Source organism: Grammomys surdaster, unplaced genomic scaffold (assembly GCF_004785775.1).
Source record: "Grammomys surdaster isolate TR1022 unplaced genomic scaffold, NIH_TR_1.0 229, whole genome shotgun sequence".
In the NCBI taxonomy this organism is placed as follows: Eukaryota; Metazoa; Chordata; class Mammalia; order Rodentia; family Muridae; genus Grammomys; species Grammomys surdaster.
This window is the reverse complement of record NW_021604674.1, coordinates 337362-360439: the sequence shown is the minus strand read 5'-3', so window position 1 is coordinate 360439 and position 23078 is coordinate 337362. Positions and strand designations below refer to the sequence as shown.

Here is a 23078-nt window from a genome sequence, read left to right as displayed (position 1 = left end):
AGGGGAGGGGAGGGGAGGAGAGGAGAGGAGAGGAGAGGAGAGGAGAGGAGAGGAGAGGAGAGGAGAGGAGAGGAGAGGAGAGGAGAGGAAAAACTAAGGCTGTGAGATGTCTCAGCAGGTCTGGCGAGCCTGATGGCCTGAGTTCAAACTCCAGAATCCACATCATAGAGGTAGAGAGCTGATGCCCTCAAGATGTCCTCTGATGTGCACGCATGAGCTGTAGCATGTGCTTATGTGCATGTATACACACATACGCAAGCGCACACAGATACTAAATAGAATGTAATTAAAAAAATAAGTCAATTGCTAGTTGGAAAGGGGTAGAGGCAGAGAGAAAGGGAAAGAAATGGAGAGGTGAAGAAGGAAGATAGAGAGAGAAAGGGTGCCAACTCCAACCTGAGTAGATAATTACAAACAAAATTTGATATACCCTTAGCTAACTAAGAGGGAAAAACACAAATTTAAGAGAGAAAATTTTAAAATGAAAACGTAGATAATACAATAGACATCAATGAAATAGGATTAAGGTATACCTCAAAAAACTGTATTCTAAATTAGAAAATACATAAGCAGAAACATTTCTAGACACATAGAAAGAGAATATAAACAATTTAAATAAACATAAGAAATATATATAATAAGTAATAAAAGTTAAGCAATAATAAAAAGTTTCCCAACTAAAAAATCCTAGGTGCAGATGAATTCAAACCTGAATTCCACCAGATCCTTACATTAGACCTCACACTAGGGGGCGGCGCTGCGGTTAAGACACTCACTGATCTAACAGAGGCCCCAGATTCCATTTCCAGGACTGTCACAGTGGCTCACTACTGTCTCTAACTGCAGTTACAGGGGATCTGAGGCCCTCTTCCGACTCCACTGCCACCAGAAACAGATGGTATACACACAGACATGCAAGCAAGATAGACCTACACATAAAACAAAAATAAACTATTTTTTGTTATATTTATGTATGTGCTCATGAGTACAAGTACCTGAAGAGTCTGGAAGTCAGAGGCATCTAATCCTCCTGGAACTAGAGTTAGAGGGAAGAAGTTCTGAGATGCCATGTAGATACTGGGACTTGAACTCACGTCCTCTGCAAGAGTACTATGTTCTCTAAATACTAAGCCATCTCTCTAGCCCTCATAAATCTAGAAAAAAAGCAAGAGAGACAGAAAGACAGAGAGACAGACAGGCAGGGCCCATGTATATACCAATCCTCCTTAAATTATCCACAGACCAGAAAGAGGAGAAATGCTGTCAAACTCATTTTACAAAGCCAGTATTACACTTTTACCAAAGCCAAACAAGGATGTGAAAAAAATTATTAAACAATCTCCATAGTGAACAGGGATACATAATTTCTAAGTAAAGTATTTATAAAAAGGTGTCCATTTTTTCCACTCTTATTCACTAAGATTAGATGTCTCAGTGCAATAAACCAAGAAAAACAAGATACAAAAACAGAAAAAGAAGAAGTCAAACTATTCCTACTAGCAAACAATACGATTCTGTATATAAAACTAAATGGCTTTAAGGAAAAATAAAACTAAAAATAAACCTAACCAGGAAAGTGAAAGCCTTCTGCAATGAAAATGTTCAAACACAAAGAAACCAAAGACACTTGAACACAAAAGACCTACATATTCGAGTATCAGCAGAATTAATACTGTCAGAAGCCACGTCACCAAACATAATCTACAGTTTTATCCAGCTTCCTTCAAATTCCAATGACACTCTTCACAAATGGGAAAAAAAGAAAAAGAATCCTAAATTCACATTGAACTACAAAAGACGCCAGATAACCAAAGCAATCCTGAGTAAAAGGAGACATCACAATCTAAGGTCATACTACAAAGCCATGACTAAAACAGTACTGTCCTTGCATAGCAACACATGTGTTTCCACAGGGACTAGAAGAGGACAAAGACAACGCAGACTTAAACTCACATAGCTACCAACACCTTATTTTTGACAAAGATACTAAAACACAATGAATGGACACTCGGCCACTTTAGCACTAGGAAATCTACATAACCAAGTGCAGAATAAAAATACTAAGACTCTATTTCTCTCATCCTGCACAAAAATAAATTCAAAATGAATTAAAAGGCCCGAAGCTCTGAAACACTATAAACTATAACCATAGGCAAAGTCTTTCTCCATTAGCACACGAAATGATCTCAAGAACTGACAAATGGTATTATAAAAAGGTAAAAAGCCTCTATACAATAAAGGAAATAATCAAATGAAGAGAGAACATAAAGAATCTTGGCTAGCTACAAATCGCACAAGATGATTACTATCTAGACACAAAGAACTCAAAATATTAAACACATATGCAAAAAACAAATTAAAAATCAAACGAACCCCATTTGGGCTCCTAAGAACAGTTTACTAATGATCAAAGTACAGCCAGCTAGCAAACATGGAAACTGTTAAGCATCTTTAACAATCAGAGAAATACAATCAGCCATTTTCCAAGTGGTCTAGTGAAGTGAGAAAAGGTAAAAAACAAAAACAAACAAACAAAAAGAATGTCACAATGAAATGGGGGGAGGGCTATCTCACAAAAATAGAGTAATTTTAATAAACCAAAGGGGAAAAGGTGAAATACATCCAAGAGTCACTGCTACCAACCACTTCATTCTGCAGCTTTAGACAACGCTCCCTGTCTTCAGCATATTTTCTCATCTCCCTGTTGCGGAGATTCTCGGCGTCTTTCGCTTGAGTGGTAAGGATCGCTTTTTCTTCTAACCACTTCTTTCTATCAGCTTTATATTTCTCTTCAGATTCCTGGGTGAAGATAATAAAAGTTATTTTCACATGGCAAAGGAGTTAAGTTTTAATAATATCTGCATGTAATCCATCCAGTTCATCTCTTTAAAAACTATCAAACAAGTGGGTTTTTGGTTAAATAATGACAATATGAATTGATTTCAGATTTTAAAAAGAAACATTAACTGTCTTGCTTTCACTTATAAACAGTATTTTCTTCTGAAGTCCCTTCACCAATGAGCTTAAGATGAACTAAACAACTGACATTTCTGTAAGAGTTACAGTGACTCAAATATTCCTAAATGCCATCACATAGTTCCAAACATAAAACACAAAATGATGTATAACTTGTATAATTTATGAAAGGAACATTCAGAACAGATGCTCAGAGAATATAGATTAAGTGATTTCAAACTGAATTCCACAGATCTAAGATTGTTCTCTTGGCAATCTAATTTCAGATACTGAAAACCCAAAGAAAACTCCAAAACCAAAACAGCACTCCATATCAGAATTACTAACTTTGTAATACAGGAGATTACATTATCTTAGAAAAATGCAAATACAGCAAGGCATAACAATCTGAATAGGGTTGATGTACTACCGTTTGTCACAATAAATGGATAATTTGTTCCAGTTGCTTTTGGATTTTCACAATGAAAAGGATATACTCTAAAGTGTATAATTAATCATTACGAAGAAAAAGTAATTTTTCCTGTTATTTTTAGTAACTCAGGGCACACTCCTTTAATCACAGCACTTGGAAGGCAGAGGCAGGTGGATCTCTGTGAGTTCCAGGAATGCCAGAGCTCCACAGAGAGACCCTGTTTCAAAAGGAAAAAAAACTCAGTTTTGCAAAAAGCAAAAAAACTCAGATGCAAAACTAAGCACGGGGCCACACTTCCATAATCCCAGCATTTTGAGGGCAAAGACAGGAGGATCAAAGTCCAAGGTCGTCAATCTCATTCATATATATATATATATATATATATGAATTTTTCATGCTAGCCTCTAGGAATTGTTAAATATCATCAAAAAGTATTTGCCTCCCCACAGACTGTATTCTACATACAGTATATTATTAAACCTGAACAAGAATAAATAAAAAAACAAGACAGCTTTCTTTTCTATAGCATATTTTCATGTTTCATTGTTCAGGTATATAACACTACTCTAAATTGATAATCAAACTTGGAAAAAGTTAACAATGATCAAAGTCTCCCAATGGCTGTCTTCTCCAGAGCTATATTTGCTAAGTAAAGAGTGGAGTAGAAGAATATATTCAAAGATAGAAAAAGCAGTAACTTAAAAATTCTATATACAGTCAGGGAGTGAGCTTAGTAGATAAAAATGCTAGCTTCAAAAGCCTTACAACTCAGAGATGATCCTAGAACTTATACTTTAAAATATAGATGGTGGCATACATCTGCAATCCCAGCACTCCTACGACAAAATGGGAGGCAGAGATAGAATTGCCCTGAACTTCTGAACCAGCTGGCCTGGAAGATGCTGCTTAGCAGCATAAACAAGAGATTCTGTCAACAACTCCTGACAAATGTCTTCTGAGCTCCACATGCTGTGGCATGTGAACACACACACACACACACACACACACACACACCAATTACACATAAAGTTGAGGACATAATCAATGTGATTTCATTAGCTGATCATAAGTTATGTCCCCAAGATACTTTTCAAAATGCACTGAAAGTTTTTTCTCTATATTACTAATCTCCATATATTATTGTACCCACAAAACTAGTTATAAAATAAAAAATGCTGAATTCCCTTACCAGAAAGACAATGGACCAAAAGAAATATAGAAAGCTGCTAGGAGGGAGAGGGAGGAAGGTGATACCTGCAGCTCGTCCTGAAGCTTACTGAACTTCTTATTAAGCATGTCTATGTCATCCACGGGTTCTGTAGTTAACCTTTGGTTACTTCTAGCTTCCAGATCGTTGAACTTTTCTTTCCATTTATCCAATTCTGATTTAAAGTACAGACAAATGTTATGATATGTAGCAATGTGACTGACCAAAAAGAAAAAGAAAACTCAGCGGCGCACAAAATACAGACCAAGATGAGACTAAATTATTCCAACAGCTGAACTTTAAGCAGTCTCACAAAATTCTGTAAGACTACTTTGTTTGTATGTATGTATGTATGTCTGTATGTGCATTGTACGTATATATGTATGTGCATCAGATATATGTGCATCACATGTATGTATGACTACATCACATATGTATATCACACATATATGTATGTCTGTGTGTATCACATATGAGCCTGGTATACAGGAAGTCAGAAGAAAGTATCAGATCCCTGAACCTGGAGTTACTGATGGTGGTAAGCTGCTATGTGAGTATTGGGAACCAAATCCAGATCCACTTTAAGGGCAAAAATGTTCTTAATCTGAGCCGTCTCTCTAGCTGCTGCTACCAAATCCCCAGTGAACAGAAACTAAAAGGGATCTCTCATGTATCTAAAGATTATTTTTCCAAGTACAAAGTATGAATTTATTTCAATCTGAAATAACATATAACAATTCTTGTGGTTCTCAAAAGAATAAAAATTAAAAAAAATTGGTCTATGAAAATGGCTAGGAAAGTATGAAAAACCTCGGCACCAGTACAATTCAAGGACCTACAGAGTACTCTCATGCTGACAGAACACTAATGTACAATCACAAACATGCCACAGTCCTCATCAGCCATGTTTCCCGGATGTATGTAATGAGGCTAACTCAGCAAGTGTACCAAATTATATGTAAAGGGTCATAAAATAAGGACACACATTCCTCCCCTTTAGTATCAGACTATAACTTAGTTATTAGTGTTACAGTTTCTTACACGATAGAAAAACAGATGATGTTGATAGAAATGGAATCAATATGTACTGAGATAAACAAGTTAATGTAAAAGCTTGCAAGTACAAAACTCAATCAAAGCTTGCTTTATCTTTACAAATTTTTTTTTCATTTCTTTGTGGATGAGTGTTTTGCCTGCATCTTTGTTTGTGTTCCATGCACATGCCTGGGGTCCACTGAGATCAAAAGAGGTACTGGATCTCTGCAACTGAAGTTACAGATCGTTGGTTGAAAGCCACCATGTGAGTGCTAGGACCTGGACCTAGATCCCTTGACAGAGCTACATGTGCTCTTAATCACTAAGTCTTCTCTTCAGCCCCACCATGTCATGTTCTTTATTTCTTCATGATATACAATTTTACTCAGAAAAAATTAATTTTCATCACAGTGGGAAAGGCAAGTGTGAAAGCATTAGAAAGTTATGAATTATTATAAACTACACTACTTTAGAGAAGGAAGAAATCAGGAAAACGAAGCTTTGAGATGCAGTTGCTCTGTACCTGCGGCTAGCCAGTCGGCTTCCTCTGACTTCACCTCAAGCACCCGATCCTGCTCTGCCTGCGTTTGCTCCTGCTCCACTAGTGTCAGTCGCATACCTTCAATCAGCTTCTCCTTATCACCAAGATCTGAAGGTTTGAGAAAAACATCACAACATCTCAAACAACTCAAAACAGTTTGAAAAAATTCTGAAAATGTGTACACTGAAAATAAAACAGAAATAATCACTGAAACTTAAGACTTAAACACAAAGGTATATCCATCACTAATGAAATTTTGTTAATTTTGTTAAATAGCAATCTTCCCAATTAGAACAACAGACTTAACACAATCACTACTAAAATTACATGTTTTTATGTAGTAGTGGGCAGACTGATCCTAAAATCCATGTGGCCACGCCCAGTACCTAACAGAGCCAAAACAACTGCAGATGAGACACATAAGCAAAAGGACTCGCACCTTAATCTCAAAATGCATCCCATCGCTTCTGCAGCTTCTATACTAGTGAGATGACACCATGAGGACAAGTACAACAAAAATCAGAAGTCGGAGACTAGAAATAAATTTATCACACTCATAGTTTATATTTTCCAACAAAGGTACAAAGATAATGAGGTAAAGAATAGGAAGGCACCCTTAACCTCTCACCTCCCCCCAAGGACAGAAGGGACAGGAAGGTCTTGTGCAGGACACCATAAGACCTTTACAAAACCAAGTCAAATCAAATCCCAGCAGGAAGAGTGAAATTGAGCAGAAAGTCCACTCCTAGTTGAGAAGCTATTGGCAACTGTTGTCTGCTGGGAAAAGAAAGGTCAGTTTTCTCTGAGGATAGCACCTGCTGAGTCAGCCTTGCTCCAGTGGAAGCCCACACATCCAAACATACAGAGGAGAAGGAAGGGGGGGGGGAGCAGGGAAAGAGGGACAAGGACAGGGAGAGGGAGACAGGGAGAGGAAACACAAAGTTGGGAGGGAGTGGAAAGGTAGGATGGATCTAAGAATTGAAAGAAAAGTGAATATTATCAAAATACATGGTATGAGATTCTCAAAGAATATAAAAATGTTTTTAAAAAGTACTGCCCATTACCAAAGAATCAATATTACACTGAATGAGTATTAATGTTTTTCTAATAATCATAATTTTAGGTTTAAAAGTTATTCAGCAGAATTAATCATTTCAACATTTTCAAAGAAAAATGTTAACTGTTATTGTAACTATTTAACAGTCAATTTAATTCTAGAACAAGAACTTGGTTCTGACCTTTGCACACTTTCTCATACTGTTGTACAGCTTCTTCCATTTTCTGATTACTTAATTGCTCCTAAAAAATGAAGGAATACAATTAAAGGCACATAGAAATCAATACTTAACAGTGGCTAATAGTATGTGTCGGGACATGGTACAGGACAGAGCTGGATGAGAATTCTGAGTGCTTGTGAGAACACTCCAAAAAAAAAAAAAAAAAGACAAGAATCTTAAGACTTCAGTTCCTTCAAAACACGGAATTGTTTCTGGAAGGTGGTTTTGTGCTACTCTAAGGTGTAGTGCATAGGAGTGACTTTACTTCAGGTTATTCATTATGACTTGCTATTGTTATTCAATGAAATGTTAAAATATCATATATATATATATATATATATATATGTAAAAAGATGCTCTTGCCATGTGGCTTGTCTTTGTATACACCTTGTGACTGCATATAGCTTGACCTCATGACAACTTTATCCATGTGACCTTTCTTAACACTGAGAATATAAACTGTCGGAGGTTCTGAATAAAGTAGGCTATTGCATGAGACTTTAGTCTCATTCATGGGGTCCATTCTCCCAGATCCCACAGTCTTTAGAATAGTGAATAAATAGGTCTTAATAGGACCTAGGTGTGGTGCACACATGTTTAATCTTCGTGAGTTCAAGGACAGCCAGCTAAGGCTATAATGAGACACAGTGAGACCCTGTCTGTTTTGGAAAAAAAAATCAGAAAAAGGGGCTAGTAAAATGGGCCAAGTAAGTACAGCTTGGCCAAGCCTGGCAAGCCTGAATTCTGTTCCTGGAACACAGAATGGAAGAAAAAAGTCACAGGTTGTCTGTCCTCTGACCTCTACACATGAATTGGGGTATACATGTACCAAGACATGTGTGGACACACTTTTACTAATATAAACACATGCACACATAAACGCAAATGGTTTTGACTAAAAATATAGATAACAATCAAAAAGATTATACTTTTAATATCAGTTCTGTCATTACACCTACTCAGAAATGTCTTCCCCCGTACCATAAAATGTAAAATCAAGGGAAATGGAAGTATAATGTATATTCAGGATTTTTTTAAATCCCCATTATGAAATATAAATTATAGAAAACATAAGAACCCTCTATCAAAAAAGCTGTTATAAAGTTTGAGAAAGAATCAAGAGTCTTAAAAGGAAAGTTCAATAGGCACGGCAAGGCCTACAATTCTAGTTAGAACATGTCTGATCACCAAGACTACTCGCTCCCTTCTCTTCTCATCACAAGCTGTAGACCAGTGGGTCTCAACCTTCTTAATGCTGGGATTCTTTAATACAGTCCCTCATGTTATAGTGCCTCCTACCATAAAGTTATTTTTGTTGCTACTTCACAACTGTAATTTTGCGACTGTTGTGAATCACAAAGTAAATAGTTGTGTGTTCTGATGATGTTAGGGGACCACTCTGAAATAGTTGTTCAATCCTAAGCGGTTTGACCCACAGGTCCTACAATCTGTTTTAGGATGGATCATTACAGATCAATCTAGACTATAATAACACTCTATCTGGATTTAAAGAAACAAACAAACAAACAATCATAAGGTAGTAGTGGCTAGTGCCTGACTATAATCCTGACACCTGAGAAAAGATGGCAGAAGAATTTGCCATGAGGTCAACGCCATTGTAGACTACAAAGTAACACCCTATCACAAAGCAACAAAACAAAATCTAATACAGTAGATAAATAAATAATGTACTTTATTGGGCAATAGAATATTACAGTAGAATGGAAGGCAAGTATCATTAACAACATAATCACTACCTTAAGTTGCTGAATGGTTCGTTGTTTCATATCTAATTCCTGAGAATACTGGTTTTTCTTTTTTTCCAGTTCATTAATTTTAATCCTCAATAATTTCTCTTCATCACGCATTACAGATACCTACAAAGCATAATTTATAACGCAAATTGAACATTTTGAGCTTTTTACTATTGTTTAAATTATATGGCCATGTCTTCGGGAAACATGCCCTTTAATCTCATCAGAAAAGAACTAATACTGTCAAAGGTAATACACTACTAAGTGGCAGAAGTTTAACTTTTTTTCTATTTCTGGTCTAAGAATGCTTTCCCTAACACATTGGTATTCCTTTCTCCATCGTTACAGCCCCTTTGCCCCAGCAAGAGGTCTCCTGTAACACATGGCCAGTCATATGGTCAACCTCCTTGTTAGTTAAACTCAAGCACTATTACTTCGGTAGTTCCCCTCGTCTTTACATGGTAGCTGCCAAGATGTACAGCTTGCCTGCTGAGGGAAAAGAAGAAAAGGGAAGGGGAGGAAAGGTCTGAGGAGAGGAGGGCTGGGTTCTGAAGATGCTTTCAGATATTTTTTCTTTGATTTTTGAGACAGGGTTTCTCTGTGTACCCCTAGCTGTCCTGGAACTTGCTCTGTAGACCAGACTAGCCTTGAACTTGATCGACCTGCCTCCAGGGTACAGGGATTAAAGTTGTGCATCACCACACCCAGAAAGATGTTTTCATCAGAAGGTACAGGAGTTTGGGGTGGGGGGAGATACTGAAGAAAGGAAAACTAAAGGGCAAGAAAATAATTGGTCACATGCATTACCTCCAAGGAAAATGACTTGAAGAAATGGAATGGATTTTTTCCCCTCCCTGAAGATTTCTTTGTATGTTTCACACTTTGGAATTGGGTAATTAAATTACCTTTTTTGAAATTATGTTAGTCTATCGCCATACCACCCTGAAGGTGGCAAACATCTAAACTACAATCAAGATGTTGTAAGTCACTCTGCCTATCCTAAATATTAACCTCAAACACAACTTTGTTTTTTAGAGAAACATGAATTTTATACTATTTAAAGAAAGACTCTAGAACTATATGTAAAGCATACAGTATGAATTTTATTCTTTTTAAAAAAATTCTAGTCCTATAAAGCATATGCATTCTGTACATACACACCTTTGGCAGGCGTGTTAACTTTATTTTATTTAAGTTAGCTACATTTTCCTTTTGTAAAACATTAGCACTCATCATTTTAGAGAAAAATTCAAGCTCACAGGTATTCTGTTTAATCCTAAAATCTACTCTAAACCTGGAAACCTAAAGAACATCTGTAGCATAACAGGTGGCCCACACAGCTTTTCATATAACTCACCTCCCTCTGGACCTGCTCGATCTGCTTTTTGGCATCAGTGAACTTCTCTTTCAGCTCAGCACAATCTTCTTCCTTCCTCTGAAGGTCTGCTTTGATATGCTGAGTAAGAACAGAGTTTGCAGCAAGCTCCTCTTTCAATCTAAAAAGAAAAAAGGAATCACAAACTGCTTGTCTATTGTGAGCCACCATTGGCTGCTTAGGATTACTGTCCAAAATGGCAACATGTGTCACAGAACTACATCTTTTTACAACATAAAACATGGAAACTAGCAATGAGTGTTTCAGAGGGTGTCATGGGGAGTCAGAGGAGTTGTATGTAAAATTTTTTGCATACAACTGTTGTTTCTAAAGGTTTATATGAAGAAAGTTCAAGTGTTTCTCTCATTATATATGCTGTATTCTACCAAATTAACTGATGTCCATCTAATTGTACAAAAGTTATGTAGAAAAATGAAAGCTTTGAACCAGTGAGCTTACTTAGTGAACAGAGGAGCTTGCTGCCAAACCTCACATCCTGAGTCCAATTCCTGGAGCCCACGTTACAGGAAATGGACAGACTCCCACAGGTTGCTCTTTGAACCCCACACACATGCATGCACAAACACACAACATAAAAAGTTTAATTTAAGTAAGACTCAGCTCACTTTTCTGTCTCTCGTCTGCTAATTTTGTTTTCTTCTTCCTTTGACTGAAGTAACTGTTTTGCATCATGCAAATTATTCACCAACTGTGTGATTTCTTCTCTGAACTTGACTTCCTTAGCATTTAAATCTTTGGTGCTTTGGATGTGATTCTGGTGCTTTGCTTCAAATTCCTTTAGACTTGCTTCCAGCTTTAAGATGGCAGATTCCTTCTCTAAAATGCTTTGCTCTAGCTCAACTAAGCGCTTACCCTCATCTTTCTGGGTCTCTACTATCTCTTCAAGGTCCTTTATTTTTGCCTTATAGCAGGTAACATCCCGGGAAAGCTCCGAGAGAACCTGCTCTCTTTCTGCTACAAGTTGCACTTGGACATTCAGACTGACACTTTTTTCTTGCAGTTCTTCTCTGAGCTGCTGGATAAGACTTTCTTTCTCCTTCAGCTGCTGATCTCTGTTCTTACCCTCACTCTCCTGTGCTCGGAGTTCACTGTTCTCGTCCCTGTAGCCTTTTGCTTCCACCTGTAATTTTTCAATTTGTTCTTCTAGTCCCTGAATCTGATGAGACTTTTTGGAGGAAGCCTTCACAATCTCTTTACATTCTTGCCAGATGGCTTCAATACTGGAGTGGAAGGAACTTTCCCTGCTGAGCTCCTCAGTTGGATAGTCTTTAAGCCATGAGCTTGCTAAGTCACTACCTGGAAGCTGCTGTGATGTGTTCGGCACATTATCCCCTTTGGCACCAACTGACAGGTCCTGGAGACTGAGCAAGTCTATTTTTGACATATGAGAAGGTGAATCAAAGGACCGCAGCTCATCTATTTTCGCTTGCATTCGCTTGATCTGCGAAACATTGCTCTTGATTCTTCTTGCGGCAGTTTCCATCTCCTGTGACAACTTCAGGATCCTGTCCCCCTGCTCCCGGTTCACAGCTTTCTGTGCATGTAGCTCACCAACTGCAGTGTCGTAACTGGCCTGGATTTGCTCTACCTCTGCCCTCAGCGACGAGTTCTTTTCTTCAAAGGAACAAAGTTGCTGCTGCAAACTCACAACCTGTTTGTTTAATTCTGCTTTTTCCTCCTTTTCATTTCTGAGTTCATTCTCACCAATAATTAAAAGTCTTTTTAGCTCTTCGTTCTTTTCCTGTAAAACTCTATTGCCTTCCGCATCTTCTGAAACAGACTGCTGCATTTCTTCCCTTTTGTTCTGACCTTCGGTGATGGGTGGACTAACGAGTATAAGCCCTGTAACAGAACATTGGTACTGTTATCAATCTAGCAAAAAAAACCAACAACAAAGTAAAATGCATATAGACAACATTTACATACCAGAAACATCACACATCTGATGAAAAGCTAATATAACTTTAAAAAGAAAAAGAAAACATGCACAATTTTTATATAGAAAGTATAGCTCTGGGTCAGAGTTGACAAAAAAAGGTCTTAAAAAAGTGATGGCTGCTACTTCTAATCTGATCATTTCCAATATTTATTATTTAGCTTTATTTCCAGACCTTTATCTAACGTTATGAAAAAGGGAATTACAGTGAAATTCTAGCAACCAACTACATCCTGAAGAACAGTTTCAAAGTAAAGTCACTATGTTAGTGATGTACAGACTGAAAGTCTTATTAAATTTTTTATAGATAAATATAAAGAGAGAGTTGACATTCTCAGAAGTTATACAGTATCAAAGGTAGGTCATGCAGCCCCACCTTTCACTAACTAAACTGCTAAATCCTAATTTTTTCCTCAGATGGAGAAAGTAACTAGTGCTAGTGGTACTGTACTGTAGGTATAAAGATCAAGGTAAGCACAGTGCTTTAGAGATAAGAAAGCTGTTAAGAGAATCAATGCAGAAGGGCTCAACTAAACTAAGCATGAATGCAAGGCATGTTAGTAGGCTTAATGTCTACATTTCTAGGATAGAGACTGCTCTGCTGGCAGGCTCAAATGAGCGACTCAGTTGGTGAAGTGTTACTGTGTAAGCAGGAAAGCCCAAAATTGATCCCCAGAACCTACAGGAAAAAAGCTGGGTGTGATAGCACACATCTGAAATCCCAGCTCTGGGAATGCTTAGAAAAGTGGATGTCTGGGCTCGCTGACTTATGAGTCTTCAATGAGCCTTCTTTCCTTAACTTGTTCTGCTCAGCATCTGTCAGAACAATAAGTAATTAAGACCAAGATCTATCTATTTCATTTACTATGGATTAACTTAAAAGCTCACTAGATATAGTTTTAATTACTTAAAGAACTTTAAATTTGTAATATCCTGGGCTGGGCAGATAGGTCAGTGATAAGAGCACTTCTTTGAGAAGTTGTGTAGTTGTAATAGTGGATCACAACCATCTGTAACTGCAGCTTGAGGGGATCTATTGCCTTCTTCTGACCACTGAGGGAACCAGGCACACACATGGTACACATAAATACATGCAGGAATACCCACAGATATAAAAGTAAATACATTTACTTTTTAAAACATAATTTATATTGTCTTTTTAACCTAAAAGAGAAGGTAAAACTTTTGGCATTACCTCATTTGGCATTGGTACCTCCGCTCCATATCTCTTTTTATTTAGTTTTTATTGTTCTGTTGACAGTTTGATATGTAGCCCAGGAAGGCCCCAAACCTGGACATATTCAGGCTTGAGCATAAGGTCACAGGCACACACAATATCCAGGTGCTAACCCTTCTTAATTGCTGCTGAGTGGATTTTCAAAGTTTTCCTATATTTGCAATTGATACTTTGTTAATGATTTTTAAGTTTACTTAAAAGAGGCTAGCAACTCTACAATCTTAAGGATTTACCCGTTTTCTTTTAACAAATTTGATTATTTGTAAGTACTTCAAAAAAGTTTTCAATTTACAGTAGTATTTTTTCAAGAGACTTTCTTCTAGCATTTTAAGTACAGCTCAAGTGCAGGTTTCTTAGTAATATTTGGCCCAAAGTCTGTCAATTATCCCCTATTTGTCCAAATGCATAAAGAGCGGAAAAAAGAATGAGAACGGATTTTGGCAAAACCACAACCTTTTTATGGAAGTGACTTCTATCTATGAAGAACACAGAATAAAATATGAGGCAGAGTGATAAAAGCTCAGCTTAAAACCTTGCTGATGAAATAAACATAGGACAATTCTACACACATATATGCCCTGACAGCTTAGAAGATGCTAACATAAACACGCATGGTGGTTAGGCTTGTCTAAAGCCTATTCTTGGTCAGGTCATTTCCTGCTTATTATGAAGCACCCCTGCAGGTAGCTGAAGAGTCAGTACCTTTCTTTGCTGGTGGCTCACCAAGCTGAAGTCCATCTTCATTTAATCTTTTCCTTTCTGAATGTGTCTGGGTTCTACTGTTCTTGGGCATTTCAATTACTTCATTACAAGCTGACTTATTGCTGATTAAAGATGTATCAACCTAAAACAAAACAATTCAATGTATTCTCATGTAAAAACCTATGAACACAGGAACTACCCACATTACCTCTCATCAGTCTGTTCTCAAATTCTGAAATACTTTGCACGCTGTTTACATCTCACCCTAAAGTAACTGGTGCCTCTGGCAGAAGAAACCATTTACAGAGATATCACCAAAGTCACCCTGAAAACATACCGTGCTTCAGCTGGAATGAGAAAGCTTATGCTGCCAACTACTCAGGAGAATGACGTGGGAAGACAGCTCCAGCATACAAGCTCAAGACCAGCTGATCAACACACTGATAGCCTGTCTTTAAAAACGCCTAAGCTAAAACTAAAATAAAGAATAAAGTGTGCTCTGAAATAAAACACAACAAAAGTATCTCATACATACATTTTTATTAATCTAGTTCCAATAACCTATCATAGTAACTGGTAGCCAGTAGATGGTGTTTTGCCTGAAAGAAACCACTTTTGGTTTCTCATGCTGATGTCCTTACCTTATTAAAAGGAGTTATTTCCCTCAGAACAGATTCATAAGTCAGAAAAATAGAGTAATATATTAACTATTTAAAGAATAGACATCTCTGTAATACAGAGAGCTAACTCTGAATAATTATCAAAATATTAAGGTCCACACAGCCTGGAGTGTGCCTCAGTGGCAGGGTGTTTGCCATAATGATGTATGAGGTTCTGGGTTGTAGACTTAAAATATAATAATGTGTCATGTTCAGATAATTTAGAGAATAATGATTGGTACTGAATATACCTGTCAAAATACAAAGAGGTCTGATCAGTAACCATGAGATATCTCTCTTGCATGTTATAATCACTAAAAACATATATGTATGGGTGTTTCGACTCCATGTACTTTTGTGTACCACATGACTGACTGGTGCTAGCAAAGGTCAGCAGAAGGTATCAGATCTCCTGGAAGTTCAGTTATAGATGGTTGCGTGCTGGCTGCCATGTGGGTCCTGGGCAGCAAGCTAGGGCCTTCTGCAAGAACACGTAATCTTTACCACTGACCCAACCCTCCAGCCCCCTAGAAAAGCATTTTAAGGAAAGCAGGCACACTTGGCTAATAGTTTACTTTACATGTTATGGTATTATTCTCCTTTACATTCCTATAATAGAAAATAATTTTAGCTGGGCAGTGATGGAGCATGCCTTTAATCCCAGCACTTGGGAGGCAGAGGCAGGCGGATTTCTGAGTTCGAGGTCAGCCTGGTCTACAGAGTGAGTTCCAGGACAGCCAGGGATACACAGAGAAACCCTGTCTCGAAAAACCAAAAAAAAAAAAAAAAAAAAAAACCCAAAAAACAGAAAAGCATTTTAAAATGTTCTAACAAAAAAAAAAAATCTATAAAAATGATTCAGGCTAGCAAGATAGCAAGATAGCTAAGCAAACTCTTGTCACCAAGCCTGACAACCTGAGTTAAATCTCTGAGGCCCGTGGTAGAGGAGCAGAACTGACACCTCCTGCAGCTGTCCTCTGACCTCTGCATTTATATCTTGCAGACAACATGCCCATGCCATGTTAAGAATTAAAGGACAAATGTATAATCCTCACTTAAACCATCTGAATAGGAAATTAGTATTTATGAGATGCTAAAACTCATGAGAGACTCTCAAGGTCATAGTATATAACTTTCTAAAGAAAACATCCTTGTAATAAACACGAAAAACAGCAGCAATTTTATTCTATTTAATTTCATGTTTTGGACCCATGACTCAGTACCAACCATCATTATCTAAATGTATCCAGATTTCTATATCCTCAGAATAACTTCCAACTAGCCCAGGTGTGCTGGCTAGTTTTTAATGTCAACTTAATAGATGCTAGAATCATTTTGGAAGAGAAAGTTCAACTGAGATAATGTTCCCACAGATTGTCCTCTGGGCAAATCTGTGACACATTTCCTTGATTAACGATTGATGTATTAGGGCCTATCTCAAAGCAGCTGTTGAAACCACCCCTTGGCAAGTGGAACTGGGTTGTATAAGAAATCAGGCTGAGGAAGCAAGCCAATAAGCAACGGTCCTCCATGGACTCTGCATCAATTCCTGCCTCCAGATTCCTGTCTTGAGTTCCTGCCCTCATTTCCTTTGGTAATAGACTATAATGTGAAAATGAAAGTTGAAATAAATTCTTTCCTCCCCGAGTTGCTGTTGGTCATGGTGTTTTATCACACCAACAGAAACCCTAAGACAGCCAGTGTTTATGTATTATTAGTCTCCTTCTCACATACAGAATACTGTCAGCATACTTAAGGTACCATGTTTTAAAGCGGTTGAAGGCCCTCTTTTACATTTTTCAACAGTTTAGATCTGTGCAACTAAATAAACTTAACTCAGTGACAGGATAAAGTGATTCCCCTTTCTTATATAAATTACTTTTGGACGCATATGCAATTTTAAAATATCCCAGTCTGAACTAAAATATAAACTCACTATCTAATTAAAAAGACAGTTTATAAAGTTAAAGTCTTAAAATACCTTAAAATGTATTCATACATTAGACTCTAAAATGTATTGACAGTGCCACTCCTTTAATTCTACCTCACAATTCTTAAATGCTCAAGTCTAAAACCTTTATGTTTTCAGAGGCAGCAACTCACTATGGAGTTTGGTTGCCCTGGAACTCACTACGTAGATGAGGCTGGCCTTGAACTCAAGAGACCAGCCTTCCTTGCCTTGTCAGTGCTGGAACTAAAGGATGTACACCAAAGACCGGCTTATAGAACTATTTCCTTTTAAAAGAAAATGACAATGATTGGAAAATATATTTGGAGAAAACTAGAATGTAAACATGATGCAGCATTAGAATAGTTTCAATTTTTAAACAAAAATAACCAATAGCAATACATCATCTAGTATGATCTTATATTTTTATTATTGCTACTTTTACAGACAGGGTCACAGATAGCCTAGGCTAACTTAAAATTATTAATTCTCCCTCCTTCATCACCCAAGTACTGGAATTATATGCATGTACCACCATATCTCACACAATATTACATTTGCTTTAAACAAAATGTTAGTGGGGCATGAGGGGTCATGTTTTTAATTCTAGCGTGAGAGAGGCTAAGCCAAGAGGGCTGCTATAAATGTGAGTCAACCGAGGCCACCACTGTGAGGTTCCCGACTTCAAAAACTAGATAGGTAGGAAGATAAAATCTTAGAGAGGGGGGTGTGTGTGTGGGCGTGTGTGTGTGTGTGTGTGTGTGTACATACATAAAGGAAAGAGAACCACTACAGTAGATGACTAAAGAAGAAACCATAACACCCAAACCAGTCTTCCTGGGTTTAAATCTTTGCCCTTCGACTTTCAACTATGTCATCCTACAGAAGTCATTTAGCTTTAGGGAAAAAAAAAAAAAAAATGGCACAACGGCACAAGCCTCTATTTCAGGACTTGGAAGGTGAAGGAAAGAAGACATAATGTCCAAGTCCTGGGCTACATGGCCAATTGGAGGGAATTTTGAGCTATAGAAGACCAAATCTCAAAAGAATAAGCAATAAATATAACTGTCTCACAAAACTGTCGATATTTAAATGAGTTAACATAAAGAAACAGCTAAGAGTGCCTGGGAAAGTGTATGTACATATACACATGTATATGTATATACATATGTACATGCATATGTATATACATATATATGCACACATATATACATATATGTACACACACACACACACACACACACACTTCCTTTTTCCTCTTTAATTAGAAGAAACATTACAGGAGGGCTTTATTTTCAATTTTAGATCATTTAATATCATTTTAAACTAGTACTTTCAGTACTAGAAAAATAAAGAATTGTGTAAACTCATTATAATGTCTAAAAAGTACAGTTTTGACTATTTCTTCAAATATAGGTCACATCTGGTCATATCTTTCTTAACCTATTTTGCTATTTAACAGCATAACTAAGTTGGCACGCTCTAAGAGTTAAACTCACTCTAGGCCCACACATACCTACAATCTCGTTTTTGGACCTGTAAGTATCAAATCCACCTAGACCCAGCATTGTAACTATCTGACCTAAAGTTAACAAGCTCTGCCCACCTAGCACAAACAGCCTCCGGTCAGACTGTACAGTGCTCAGTCCACTCCACATTAGAAAACACCAGGCAATTTGATAAACACTAGTCAGTGCGTCAAATCAACATAACACACAACTAAAAGAATATAACCTAGTATGTAGTGACATAATTAATTCCATTATCCAATAAGACCAAAGACACAATCCCATTTTTGGAACATTCTAAAGAATGAAAGTTCTACATGTGCAAAATCAGAAGATTTGAAGAGATTTTCTATAGACCATCACTGAAAAGTAGTATACAGGTGAAGACAGTGCTGAGCTGCTTTTATACATTCACTTTTATTTGCAATTGTGTATGTGTGTGTCAGTGAGAAAGAGGTGTGTGTGTGTGTGTGTGTGTGTGTGTGTGAGAGAGAGAGAGAGAGAGAGAGAGAGAGAGAGAGAATATGAATGAGAGAGAATGTAAGCACGTGTACAGAATTGCAGTGCCCTCTAAGGCCAAATGCTTTGAGTCACCCTGGAACTTGCGTCCTGTGTGCAATCTGTGAACCATCTAATAGAGGTGCTAGCAATTGAATGTGGCTCATCCTGAACTACTGGACCCATCTCTTCAGTCCCAACCTCTGCATTCTGTACAACACCTTCATTTATAGCGCTTTTCAAAAATATTTTAAAATAAGTATGCAGATATAACTCATTCCACTTTATTTATTCATCATATTCTTATCAAGACAAAGTAAAATTTAAATTACCTTACTAGATGTCTTGAGTGCCTGAACCAAAGAGTCTGTAAAGATAAAGAATATTAATAAGAAAAATCTAAGCATTTAAAAACAAAAAGAGCCCTGAATGAAACAGCTATTAAATCACATTAAATTCAGAAAAAGAATTTTCTCAGTGCTAATATTAAACTATAAGGTGATGTTCAGAAAAAGTCACTTTCAAAATTTGGAGCAAACTGACAAGCACATGCTAAAAAGTAGAAGCATGGTGACACAGAACAGATAGGTAGCGCCTGACTGGTCCACTTCACGAGGTACCACTGACTTACTATCTTCTACCTTTCTTCTTTCACCCAGTAAAGGGTGGGTGGAGCACCTCAGCTCCCTTAAAACCCAAATGCCACTACACCTGTGTGCGTGCATGTGTGTGCATGCGTCCGTGTGTGACTTTCCTCCTTAAAGATCAAATGAAGTATAGTTCAAAAGATTGTTTTAAATCATTCTACAGACATTACCCTACCCTCAATGTAAAGGTTTCATAAAAAATATAAATCAACAAATTTAACTTGTTTACAATCTTCTTTATGTTTTCTTATAAAGACTCTTGTTTTATCTCTGAGTTGCTTCTGTTTATTTGCTCTCATTTTGAGAAGTCTTTTCTAATAATAAACACTACTTTAGTTATTTTGTCTGTGTGTGTGCACACATACCTGCACACGTGGGTCATGTACACATGTGTACTTGTAGAGGACAGAGATCAACCTCAAATGTCCTTCCTAGGGCACTGTCTACCTGGCTCCTTTAGAGCCACAGTCTCTATCTGAGCGTGTGCTTAATGAAGCCAGGCTGGCTAGTCAGCAAGTGCCAAGACCTGTCTCTGTCCATGTCCCTAGCACTGGGATTACAAATACACGGCACCATGTCCAGCTTGTTCTGTATAGTCTGGGGACTCAAACTCAGGTCTTACTACATGGCACCAACTTTATTAAGCCATCTGCCCATTCCTAAAACATATTTACAGTAGTAAATCACAAAACAAATGGTAAATAAATTGAGCTTTGTTATATAGCGTAAAGCATCTCCTGGTCACTACAATTAAAAAGTCCCATAGATCTCTATACACACCAACAACAGTTTCTATGTATTCAAAAACCCAAATAAGAGTAAAATACACGGACTTACCACTCTCTCTATTTCTTAGCTCTTCTTGAGCTTTAATTAATTCTTCTTTAGTTTCAGCTAACTCTGCTTTAACTTGATTAAACTTTAGCTGCAAACAGGCAATAGCTTCCTGGGGATCAATAAGAGATGTAATATACAAATGAGCAAGTTCGGCCTGTTTCTTAATATCAGTGACATCATCTTGAAGAGAACCAAAAACATCTTCAACTCCTACATAATTATGAGCTTCCTAGAAATAACAAAAACCACATGTCTAACATTAACAGTGGACTTCACTACATGTAGGCATACTTTAAAGACTCTTTAAATTACATGACCTGCCTCCCCCCCGCAATTATACAAAATTTTGTGTTTTAATATTCATTTTTTTAAAATATAGAATATGAAGCTTATTTCCTCAGGAATATACCATAAATCTTAGTATGTCATTACAGAACATTTTGATCATCTAGTTCCAGCATGGCTCCAACCACATATGGAAGCTAATGTGGCATTCCTCCATTTCATACGTAAGGCCACATTCTAAACCATGTTCACATTACACCATGACGCAGTGACAGAAAGCCCAGAGCTGTGGCCACAGCATCCAGTGGTTGAGAAATAAAGCATAGCACACACTCAGAGAGAACTCAAACAATCCCTCGCAAAAGCTTTCATCAGCTTCAGTGGGAACAGCAAAACTCATCAACTGTCCTTGAGTTATTTCCCAACAAAGGCAAGCCTTTCATAAACACGTGTTTCTGTTTTGATCAGAACAATTAAGTAAGGGATCCTTTACAGGCTCCTTCACATCTTTAATTTTTCTTCATAAATTTTCAGACATTTCTGAAAGGAGCATTCTGTATGCTAAAAAAAATGACTGTTACTGCCTACAAGCAATACGATGACTCAAAAACTGAAATGAAAACAAATGCCACAAAAATGTAAGTTTTTCTAAAACCAAAAGTTCTGTTTAAACTGTTTGTGCATCTAGAAAAGTGACAAACTGCTGTCATCAGTACTCAGAACACCAGGGCAGTTAAAGTGGAGTGCCAGACCAGCCTGGGCTATACAATGAGGGTCTGTCTCAGAAATACAATCAAAACCTCTACCTATTTACCTATAAATTTCTAATAATACATGCCCCATTACAATAAAGCCATAAAGTTCTGTTTTAAAGACTAATATTTCATAACATTAGCATTTCTCATTATTGATGTGGGTATTAAATTCTGATACCAAAAGCCTCATTATTTTTAATATTTTCATTAACATACTTCAGTTTCAAGTTCCAAGTTGCAAATTCTATTTGATGGTTCATCTTGACTGTCACATTTTCCAACCAAATCTTTGAAGATTGCCAAGCGACGTTCAGCATTTTCTTCTAATACCTCTCGTTCATGAAGAAGTGTCTCCCTTTAAAACATAAATTAATTCCATTAAGAGAGCAACTTAATCATATGTCACATCTATTTGTATAAAGTCATCATATAAATTAAGAAATAGCTATTAAATAAATTAAATAAATAAATCTCAATTCTTGCCTGGTCATGAAGAAATAACTTACTTAAACTCGGCTTCCCGTTGGCTCCAATACTGAGTGAATTCCTGTGTAACTTCTTCTCGAATTTTAAATTCCAATGTTAACTTTTCTTTTTTTTCATTTATTAGTCTTTTTTTCAAGTTTTCTATTAAATCCAACAGCTTCTAAAATAAACACATATACTTTATGGAAAAAAGTAAATCTCAAGAGAAATATATCATACTGCTCAAAGATAGTTATTATAGTTTAGTCAATAATAATTGTATCCTTTTTAATGCTACTAATAGTCTTGCAGAAAATTATACAACTATAGAGAGTCCTTAACCTGAAAAAACAAGTATGACTCTCCACATTTTAGAAACAAACCTATACGAAAAGAATATTTATCTTAAAGACAAGTCTATAAAAGATGTTCCACTGTCTAGCAAACAAACATGTACTGTAAAAATCGGAACATTTATTTTCCACTAAGAACTGTTCAGCTTTTTCATTTTATTCACACAACTCCATGAGTTTGATAGCACCACATTTCATAAGCAGAGAACATGAGGACCAAATCTATAAGACATGGTAAAAGCTGGGTTAAAATGTCCTATTCACTGGGCATGGTAACCATGACTTTAATCCCAGTACTCAGAAGGAAGTGGCAGTTGATCTGTGAATTCCAGGCCAGACTGGGCTACATAGTGAGATTGTATCTAAAAACAGAAAAAGTGTCCTATTAGGGAAAGGAATATGACCCAGAAGATAACATTCTTGCTAGGCAAACATGAGGACAAATGTTTAGACACCACTCCCGCCCCCCACCCCCCCCCCACACACACCTAGATAAAAAGCCAGATGCAGTAGTACACATTTAACAGAGGACTCAAGAGCTTGTCTCAAAGAAAGTAGAAGGAAAGGACCAACACCTGAGATGAGCATCATGGCACAAATGTGCTCTCTCTCTCTCTCTCTCTCTCTCTCTCTCTCTCTCTCTCTCTCTC

General features: G+C 37.1%; 1 protein-coding gene across 2 annotated transcripts in view; it reads right to left on the bottom strand.

Moving 5' to 3' along the window:
* Positions 1–23078, bottom strand: part of Kif20b (kinesin family member 20B) — a 51266-nt gene that overhangs the window by 13129 nt on the left and 15059 nt on the right. Inside the window, exons 13-24 of one of the 2 annotated variants that reach the window (XM_028773488.1) lie at positions 22117–22253; positions 21827–21965; positions 20571–20799; positions 19419–19453; positions 14474–14615; positions 11204–12440; positions 10560–10698; positions 9206–9325; positions 7410–7470; positions 6154–6279; positions 4643–4770; positions 2644–2799 (exon numbers count right to left, since the gene is read on the bottom strand). In XM_028773488.1, coding sequence (XP_028629321.1) covers positions 2644–2799; positions 4643–4770; positions 6154–6279; positions 7410–7470; positions 9206–9325; positions 10560–10698; positions 11204–12440; positions 14474–14615; positions 19419–19453; positions 20571–20799; positions 21827–21965; positions 22117–22253 — 2649 coding nt within the window. The remainder of the gene's footprint in view (positions 1–2643; positions 2800–4642; positions 4771–6153; positions 6280–7409; positions 7471–9205; positions 9326–10559; positions 10699–11203; positions 12441–14473; positions 14616–19418; positions 19454–20570; positions 20800–21826; positions 21966–22116; positions 22254–23078) is intronic. The other variant, XM_028773489.1, reaches the window with a different exon arrangement.